Raw genomic sequence first — 10,338 nt, 5'->3', positions numbered from 1 at the left:
ACCTTAGGCAAAGAAGCCCGGGAGACAGAGCTCTGAGTTGTCATGGTGAGCACGGTGGTGATGCCTAGGCCCACACGGGCAGGGGCAGCATCCATGTTGATCCAGAAAGAGACCCAGGACAGGATGACGATGAGCAGGCTGGGGATGTACATCTGGATCAGATAGTAACCCATCTGCCGTTCCAGGTGGAATTTTACCTCGATGCAGGTGAATTTCCCTGCAATGAAAGAGGTGAGTTACTAAGCCCCAGGTCCCCAGCCTGCAGCTGAGGGTCAGGATTAGGACAGCCCTATCTCTGTGGGCCAGCCTCTGGCCTCAGCTGGGCCAAAAATGAGCCTTTCAAAATGGTCCCAGAGAGAGCCACATTTAGGTTCTGAGGAAGTGCTCAGAGTAGTCATCAAGGACTTGACCCCTTGATCTCAGCATTTTGTTTTCCAGCAGTCAACCTTCGACTTGACAGCATCACAGCAAGAGGATTAAGAGCAGGAGTGCTCCACTGTTCACCATGTAAGAACTTATTCACTATGTAAGAACTTGTTCACCATGTAAGAACTTGTTCGTTATGCTTCAGAAGATTGGAGACTGTTGAGAATTAGGCTTGGGGTTGATTAATGATTGTGCATTGAGTCCCCTATACAGAATTTTATTGTTGTTAACAACCATTTGATCAATAAATATGAGAGATGCCCTCTCAAAAAAAAAAAAAAAAGAGCAGGAGTGCTCCAGAGCCAGACTGCTTGGGTTCGAATCCTGAGCATTCCACTTACTAGCTGTGTGACCTCAGGCACAACCCCCAAGCTTTTTGAGCTTCAGTTTCCTTGCCTGTAAAACAGAGTAATAACATCAACTCCATCACTGGGCTATTGTAGGAGTTAAATAAGCTAATGAACTTGAGATATTGAGCACATAGGTAGCTGGTGCTACTATCATTATTAACAAAGCAATGAGCTTAGATTCTGCTAGAATCTCAGCAGCCTTTCTTAGGCTTGCTAGTACCCCAGAAGCTCTCTAGCAACAATGATTCACTGAAATAAACATTGCTAGAGACTTAAGCAAGTGAGAACAGCCAGATAGCAAACATCTGGAAACACTGTCCCACAGAGACTGGTCAAGACAGGAGCAACAGGTTCCCTGAGAGCATCAGGCAGAAGCATTCTATCCCACCAACAAAAAGTGCACTGGTGCCAGACACGTACCACTGCTCTGCCTCCTCTGCCAGCCATCTTCACTTTACCCTGCTTCCCATGCCCTGAGGCTAAGTAAACACTGGCTCAGAGCTTCTCCCAGCAGCAAGGCAGAGAAAAACCAAAGCAAAAAGCAGAGGATGTATATATTGTTATTTTATTCTGGCCTAGGCTTGCTCTTAACAGGCCTGCCTGATTCCTCAAGGCTAGTGATTTCAGCAATGACTGATTCTGGCTTTGACATGCTGTGTGATGCTGTGAGCTCCCACTGGTCTCTGAGTCCACCCCACCCTAGGCTTCTTGCCAGGATATAGCTTTGCTAGGTATCCATATTTTCTTTCTTCCCTTTATTTTATTTTATTTTTTGCTAACAGTGTTTTTGTTTTTAATTACAAAATTAACACTTGTTTAGTATAGGAGAAAAAAAGTAAGAAATAGAGAAGGAATAATAATATTTGTAAGCTCACAGTTATCAAGCCCCTACTAAGTGCCCTGACTTTATATAGTTTGTCTCATTTTAATCCATAGTAACTCTTTGGGGTAGGCAAAATTATTATTTCCCCATTTTACAGATAGGAAAACTGAAGGTTGAAGAGATAAGTTATGTTTCTCAAGGGCACCCACCTAGTAAATGGTGGAGCCAGAATTCAAACTCAGCTCTATCTGACTCCAAAGTTCTTGGTCTTATCCATTGTATCACACTACTTTAGAAACATTTAGTGCTATTTCCTCCCACGATTTTAAAACACATGCTTTTGGTTTTTCTTAACCACAATATAATCATTCTGTGTATACAACTTTGAATCTTAACCTTTCACACTTGTCGATATAAGCACCTTGCAAGCATCCTTTTTAATGTCTGGATAATATTTCACCAAGCAGATACATTATGTGATTTATTTAACCTCTGCCCTATTAGTGGATATTTAGAACAGTTCCAAGTTTTTGCTAGTATAAACAGTGACCCCAGAGGCCTCTTAGGGTCTAGAGTCAATATAATATTTTGGAATATTTCCATAAAATAGATTCCAAAAAGTGGGATTTCTGGATCAGTAGGTAGGGAAAAAATTCTAGCTTCTAGACTAAAGTTTCTCAAAGTATACTCCCTGGACTACTAGCATCAGAATACTCAGAATGCTCATTCAAATGCAGATTTCTGGGTATCACTCCAAGAGCATGTAAGCAGAATCTCTGAGATGTAGAGCCCAGCAACCAATATTTTAACAGGCTCCCCAGGGGAACATAATGTACATCAAAGTTTGAAAACCATTGATCTGCATATGAACTGCCAGGGATTTTTCCCCAATAAAGGTTATGCCAATTTCCACTCCCACCAGCATTTTCTAAATTCAATGGCCCCACTCCCCACACCCCTATGCACGCAAATGCATATATGCATAGGATGGTACTCAGAGCATGTCAGCATACACTAGGAGGTACTCAGAATCTTCCTTCTTTGGCCTCTGGCCTCTATCTCAGGGTCATAGTTCTTGGTAGCCAAACTGCCAGGGGAAATGATGAACAAGTAGCGCTTTGGGAAGTTGCAGGGGGCAGATGCCCAGGCTAGAAAAGCAGCCCCTTTCCATTTGCTGGCTCACCTTTCACACCTAGGAAAACAAGCCAGTTCAAGAGAGTTGGGCAGTGGTAGCAGTGGGAGGGGTAGGAGGTGTGGGTAGGAGGTAGTCTGCCTGGCGCACTGATGCTTAGTTCCTCCCAGTGCACTGCAGCCGTTGGCTATTCCCAGATGTAGATGGACTCCCACCTTCCACTCAAGCTGGGTTCCAAGATAAGTGGGACACCCCTACCATTCAGTGGCACAGGCCCATTGGCTCTGCAGTCTGTAGCAGGGTCAAGAATATGGACTTTGGAGTTAGATCCAGTTTTGAATTTTAAATCATCCATTTACTAGCTGTGTGACTTGGACAACTGAATGAACCTCTTGAAACCTCAGTTTTCCCTTTCTGAAAAATGGGCTGTTAATTCCTGCCATAATGAGACATATGAAGCCCTTAACCCCCAACTGGCACAGATCAGACCTTTAATAGAGGCTGGCTGCCTTGCCCCGTTCCCTCCCATCTGGAGGCCTTCTTGTGGCTCACAATCTGTAAAATCCTGGGTTTTTACCTGTGTTGTAGTGCTTGGTGCAATAGCCTAGATCCTTCTCATCCCGCAAGATAAACTGGGGCAGAGTCAGCCCCTCAGCCACTTGGACAGCGGGAGCATCTTCCAGCCACTCAAACACGAGGTCATTCATGGTGTAGCCAACTGAAAGTGACAGAGATGGTGGAGGGCTATAGTGCAGGTGCTGGATAAGGGTAGGGAGAGGGTTAGAGCTGGGAGGAAAAGAGATGAGGAGTAAGACCTGGGTTTTAGGAGCTTCATGCTCATCTTGGAAAGGAAAACCTTTCTAAAGAGGGTACTCAGTCATTTGTCTCATGGGCTCATCCTAAGTGGTAAATCAGAAAGATACCGGACTCCTCTTCAACCTAGTTCTCAGGCTTTAGAAAGGCCCAAAGAGAAATTATTCTGGCAGATCTAGCAGGTTGAAGGGGTTGGAAAGATGTGAAGGACCCCAGCTGGCAACCTCCTGCCATATCTCAAACACAAGGGAGTAAGCATGTGTACTGACCACGTCTTGAGCTGAGCCAACCTTAGAGCCAGGGCTTCTGCCACCTCACTCCAGGGAGGGGAGAGCTATTTATACCGTGCCAGTCATGCATGGGACAATGTGCACACCACAGACTCCTAGCCAGGGCCTCCAACTGGGGTGGATTGAGAGCTAATGTCTGAACATGCCAAATTTTAACAGATAGCTAGCAGTTTGCAAAGGCTGTTGCCACATACATGACCATATTCACACATGTTGGGTAGAAATGGGATCAGAAAGACAGGCTCACAGGTGTCCAATGTAGGGCCCTGACCCAGAATAGCTGGGTGACTTCGGGCAGATCACTTTTCCTTATGTAAAATGCTCCACCTAATTTTCAAAGTTGTAGTGAAAGGTAGTAAGAACTGGATGTGAGAGTGGCTTATGACCTCTAACGAGCTGACCACATGGGACACTTTTTATCCATCACTGTTCTTAAATGCTGGAAACAGACTGACAAGCCTTCTTCTCTGAGGGCTGAGAGGATACCTCCTGCTCTCATAGTCTCACTTTGCCCAGGCAATGGCAAAGGAGTGGATGTAGGAGAGGATCCAACCTTGTCGTCTTTTGGCTTCTTTGCAACTGGGGCAGCTCTTACAGGCTGGTTCCCCTGCCTTCACTGACCTTACCACCCCGGGCACTGTCCTATGCTTAGAGCCGTCCTCTCCTACCTCTCTACAAAGGTTATCTGGGCTCATGAAGAATTAGGGTTCAGGAGTACCCCTTCTCTCCCAACTCTGACATTTTTATAGGCATTTTGAATGTTTTAAGGGGAGTAAAGGTAGACTTACTTCAGGCACTGTGGAACATATCTTTGGGCAGAGGAGGTGCGTCTAAACAGTCCCGAACAACCTACACAAGCATATTTGTATGTAAGGCTGTCACCTTTCCATTCCCTGGCTCTGTGGCAAAGCCAGACCAACAAATAGCATGGGGATAGGAAAATACACTGGGTTGGGTGTTAGCAAGACCCGGACTCCAGTCTTATCTGTACCAAAGTTCCTCCCCACTCTAGGTTGCTCTTTTCCTGTCTGGCATATCATGGGATGGGGGTTGACTAGTTGGTATTCCGATCCTGTTGCATGACTCTCTATGGACACTTACAGCTTTCTAGCTGCATGGTGCAGGTCTGGATGTCCATGGGGAAGTTCTTGAGGTCCATCGGGCAGGACAAAATGAGAGTCAGCCTGGCAGGGACAGGAATAAAGCAATGACATGGGCTTATTAAGGTCCAGCACAGCACAGGGGACCCTCCTTCACCCCTTAGCCTCCATCTGGCTCTTTCCTTTGACCCAAACTCCCCAACCATCCAGCAGGTGCACCTGATGCTGTACAGCACATTCCCATTCTTGAAGATGCGCAATAACTTGTTGTCCGTGGTCACCTCATGGAAGTTGGCCCCTTTCTCATTGGCAAAGAATAGATCTGGCTTCCAGATAGAGTCCAGCATGGAGGGATTGAGGTCCAGAGAGTCGTCAGGGTATTCTCGGTAGGCTAGGCGTGGGTCATTCCACTGCTGCCTCAAGAAAACATTCACCCGGTAGTCCTGGGAGGGTGCAGAGATGGGCCCATCAAAGGCAGTGCTATTCCAGGGGCCCAGCAAGCCTCCAGGGGCAGGAGGGTCACGAGGAGGAAATGCTGGGAGTGTGTCTTGGGGTAGCGGACGCTTTCCACTGGGGAAGGAGCCTGCCTTGGGCTGATGTGGCAAAGATGAGAAGGGGAAAGACATTTATTAAGCACATACCATGTGCCAGGCTCTCTGCTAAGTGCTTTCTTTGTATGCATCATCTTGTTTAAATCTCACTGCAGCCCCTTGAAGAGAGTGCTGTTATGACCCCCATTTTACAGATGAGGAAACTGAGACAAAGGGCAGTTTAAGGAAACTGCCTAAGGTCACACAGCTATTAGATGGTTGAGTCAGGATTTGAACATAGGCTTTCTGATTCCAAAGTCCATGCTCTGCACCAAGCTCCCTCCCTAGTTTGAGCATCTGCTCTTTGAGCTAGTCTGCGGTTAACCACTAAAGCCCTGGGCTGGGGAAAGATACCCTCCCAGTGACCAACTTCAGACATCCTATGGCTTTAGCCATGACCACAAAACAGGAAGAGGATAGCAGAGGGAGGAAAAGCTTGCTGTCTGATAGGCTTCTCCCATTCACACTAGAGTGGAGGTGGGAAACAGGCAGAATCCTTACCATGGTAGTTTCAGTGACAGAACCAAAACTGTTGATGAAGATGTTGCAGGTCACATTCACAGGTGGGCCTAAGGGTAGCAAAGCACAGCCATGTCGGCACAGCATTCCAGGAAGCTGGGAACAGGTTCTAAGACTCCCTCCTTGAGATTGAGGCCAGGCTACTGCTAGAAGGAGGCAGTGCCAGTTACACAGGCCCATGGGCAATTGGGAGGGGAAGCTCCTGAGCTATAAGAGCTAGCCCTGCACCTCCAGCCTCCGGTCCTTGGGGCAGGCCTTAGGGGCTGACTCAGCAGCACACCCCCAAAAGAAGTGTGTGTGTGGGGGGGTGCAGGATGAATACTTCTTACCTTTAAAATTGGGCCGAATCCTGGCATCGTATCCAGATGTTCTCCCCATAAGCTTGTCAAAGAAATCAGAGGGGGACGTGAGCTGGGACCTTGTCCCAGATTTGACTTCCTCCTCTTGTGCCAAGGCCACCCTGAACAGGAGAAATAAAGAAGTCTGAGGCCATTTGTGTGCCGCATATTTATCAAAGATCCTTTCATTCCCTATTTGCTCATGCCTCTGGTTGGTCTCCCCATCTGGCAGAAGGCTAGGAGAAGATGGGTCTCTGTGCCCATTTGCAAAATGAGAAGAGAAATAGCTATAAGCCAACACGGCAGCTCAGCTGTTCACTCTAGAAAAGTGCTTTAACATATATCTTTTTATTTTTTTAATATTTATTTATTTATTGTTATTTTGGTATCATTAATCTATAATTACTTGAGCAACATTATGGTTACTAGACTCCCCCCATCATTCAAGCCCCCCCCAAAATACCCCATTATAGTCACTGTCCATCAGTGTAGTAAGATGCTGTAGAATCACTACTTGTCTTCTCTGTGTTGTACAGCCCTCCCCATGGCCCCCACCACATTATGTCTGCTAATCGTAATGCCCCTTTTTTTACCCTCACAATTCTCAGTGTGATGAGGTAAGGACTGTATTTTCCATTTAACAGATGAGAAAACAGGCTTCCTTGAGGAGTGACTTGTAGGAATGTAAATTGCTGTAGCCACTGTGGAAAACAGTATGGAGGTTCCTCAAAAAATTAAAAATAGAAATACCATATAATCCAGCAATTCCATTTCCAGGTTTTTATCCAGTGGGAATGAAATGACTATATTGAAGAGATAGCTGCACCCCCATCATTCACAGCAACATTATTTACACTAGCCAAGATGTGGAAACAACCTAAGTGTCTGTCAACAAATGAATGCAAAAAGAAATGGTGGTATATATGTGTATTTATGGTGTATAAATATATGTATATTTATGATGGTATATTTTAATACATTTAAAATGTATATAAATAGATCTATATATATTATATATATATATATATATATATATAAAATGGAATATTTTTTAGCCATTAAAAGAAGGAAATTCTGCTATTTGCAACAACATGGATGGATCTCAAGGCATTATGCTAAGTGAAATAAGTCAGATAAAAGACAAATACTGTCTGATCTCACTTATATATGGAACCTAAAAAATAAACAAACAAACAAATGAAGAGGAGAGACTTGCCTAAAGTCTCAAAGCTGGTGGGTGAGAGGATCAGGGCCCAAACCCAAAGCAGAGGCCTCATCCTGTGTTTTCTTTCTGAAGGGGCTTTGAAAGCAGTCAAAGGAGAGTAAGGACTCATTGGGAACAACGTGGCTACTTTGATGTTTTGTCCATCTGGCCTCTCCAAGGATGGGAGAGCCTCCCAGTAAGGTAGCCATGCTGAGAAGGCCAACTCACATCTTTTCTTCCCCCTGAACAGCTTGGTTTTGAGGAAGATGCAGTGTGCTTTGACCTTGCCTACAGGCCAGCCTCCTTCTCCCTTGACAACATTCCTTCTACATGCCTGCTTGTCTACTCACCAGCCAACATCTGCACTAGGTAACAGGAGCTCAGCAAAGCCTTGAGGGCTTGGGTGGAACTCAGGGCCATATTCAGGCTGGACTCCTACTGGGATCCATGCCTCCTTCTCCATCCTGCCATCATCACTGTGCCAGATACCAGAACTGGCTTGCCCACTGCCACTATTGCTGCACACTGTGGCACTGGGAGGCAGGGTGATGCTGTCCTTCTGAGTCCAGCTCTCTATGTGCCAATGGGCCCCTATTTCTCATTACATCTGTGCACCAACTAGTGAATGATAAAATAATTCAAATAGCTAAGGCACCTTGCTAAATGCCTTACTCACCTTATCTAGTTTAGTTCTCACAACAGTCCTTTCAGATGATGATTATTATTATCATCCCCATTATATAGATAAGCAGACTGAGGATCAGCAAGGTGAAGTGACTTGTTCGTGATCATACAGCTAGTAAATGGTAAAGCCAAGATTTGAACCCAAAACTAAGTCCATCTACCACAATACCAAGGTCAGTGAAAGGTGTGCCCTGACCTCCTAGAGTTCTGCCTCTTTGAATCCCCTAAGCAGGAGGAAGCCCTTACCATGGGAACAGAGGCCACTCTGGCCCCAAGCAGGGGATGCCAGAGGAGGTGGCTTAAGCAGACTCTGAAAATCCAATGAGGCTCGTGGTGTTGCTGGGGCAAGCAGAAGTCTGTGGCTTCACCATGGGTGTCCTCACCAGCCAGGTGCTGCTTCTGGCCGCCTGCCACCTGCCTGCTGGGAGCCCACATGGCTCTGAACAAGGAGCAGTCAGACCCTCGCCACTGTCCTCAGCCCCACTTTCAGGTCTCCTCTCCCACTAGCTCCAGCCCCAGGACACAGGCTATGGGCTAAGCTGTCTTGGGCCATAACCCCTATTGCAGCCCCTCTCTTTCAGGGCTACCTTGTCTGCAGATGTGAGAGCAGAGTTGTTGTGTGCAGTCACTCCTTCCTCCCTTTCATTCCTGGAAAATCCCAAATACTGGCCGGACCAGGAGGTTCCAGAGCTGAAAATCTTGCTCAGGCAAGGCCCTGGGATGGACAGGGGAAGAGATCTGATTTTGCTACCAGGTACTTGAGTGACCTTAGACAGGTCACTCCCTTTCTCGAGGCCTCAGTTTCCATATGTACAATGAAGGACTTGGACTCAAGACTTCCTAAGGGCTTGCCTTGCTTTAATCGTCCAAATGGGAATACTGCCATGGAAGCTTGGGCCTTGAGGCAGCCTCCCTTCCAGAAGGGCCAGCAAGCTCCAGCCGCATGCCCCCTTCTGCCTACATGCTCCTATCAACTCCAACTGAGCTGCCATTCCACTTTGGGCTACTTGCCCCTTTTAAGAAGTTTCCTGCCCCACACGTACTGCATCCCTCTCTGCCTGTGGGCTAATGTGTCTGCAAGCAGTGAAGCAGGAGGTTTCTCAGAGGCAAGCAGTCCTGGAGTGCTCCTTGAATTAAGAGGAGGAGGATACAATGGTCACACTCTGCCCCCTCCACCTGGGAAGGCACTCTTTTTACCACCAGTTCAGCCCAAGCCACAGCCATCTTTCCTCCTCAGCTCCCCTGTCCACTTAGATTGGTTCCTGGTCTCATGAGAAAGTAGAAATGGGTAGAAGACATTTACAGGGAGCTCAAGGCATGTCTTGCCCCCAAGCCCAGGAAAGGACTGCCACTTAGTGCCCTGACAGGGACAGTGAGTAGCCATGTGCGCACAGGCAGGGTGACTGCAGAGGGCCAAGGTTTGGACCACCCAGCTTCATTCTGATGTTCTTTGGGGCAAACTCCTTCTATTTGAAGTCTCTTGGGTGGGCAACCTTCAGATTTGGTGTCCTTTTTAGGGATCTGAGCACTGTGTGGCCATGCTGTAGGGTGATAGGGTTGGATGGCAGGGCAGATAGCCTCCAGTCTGAGGCTCAGCTCCCTAGCCCCTACCTAGGCCCAGGAAGCTCCTACCCATGCAGAAGCCTTCCCACTGGCTATGGGGCCTCGACATCCCTCATGAAAGTCTCCTGGATCCTGAGAGGGGGAGGATGTATCCTCCCCTGGAACCTTCAAGACTGTGAGCTTTTTGCAAACTTATAGGAAACTGTGCTGCAGCCCCTGCTGCACTACCCACTGCCTGCAGGGTGTTTGCATGCCATGCACCGCCTTCTCACCATGCTCAGCTCACCGGAGGAGGACCTGCCCTGCCAGGGTCCAGAGAAGAAGGAAGTGGAGGGCTGCAGGAACAGGAGCTGTCATTCCTCAGGGACCCTGGAGCCCTTTCACAGTCTGGCTGCCGAAGTGAGTGGGGATATCCCAGTGGGGAATGCTGAAAGTACAGAGCCGTCCTCCAACTTGGTCTGCACACCAGGAGCCACCAGCCAGCTAGGAGTTGTGCACTTTCTCTC

At 47.3% G+C, this 10,338-nt stretch overlaps 1 protein-coding gene across 1 annotated transcript in view; it reads right to left on the bottom strand.

Annotated features, from left to right (window-relative positions):
• LOC118936066 (glycine receptor subunit alpha-4) overlaps positions 1-10,338 on the bottom strand; it is a 22,988-nt gene extending 12,650 nt beyond the window's left edge. Inside the window, exons 1-7 of the mRNA XM_036932820.2 lie at positions 10,119-10,338; positions 6,373-6,503; positions 6,026-6,093; positions 5,154-5,377; positions 4,936-5,018; positions 3,309-3,449; positions 3-217 (exon numbers count right to left, since the gene is read on the bottom strand). Of these exons, the coding sequence (XP_036788715.2) occupies positions 3-217; positions 3,309-3,449; positions 4,936-5,018; positions 5,154-5,377; positions 6,026-6,093; positions 6,373-6,503; positions 10,119-10,189 (933 nt within the window). The 5' untranslated portion in view covers positions 10,190-10,338. The remainder of the gene's footprint in view (positions 1-2; positions 218-3,308; positions 3,450-4,935; positions 5,019-5,153; positions 5,378-6,025; positions 6,094-6,372; positions 6,504-10,118) is intronic.

This window comes from Manis pentadactyla, chromosome X, assembly GCF_030020395.1.
Source record: "Manis pentadactyla isolate mManPen7 chromosome X, mManPen7.hap1, whole genome shotgun sequence".
Lineage (NCBI taxonomy): Eukaryota > Metazoa > Chordata > Mammalia > Pholidota > Manidae > Manis > Manis pentadactyla.
Note: the sequence above shows the minus strand (reverse complement) of the source record. Positions and strands in the feature narration are given on the sequence as shown.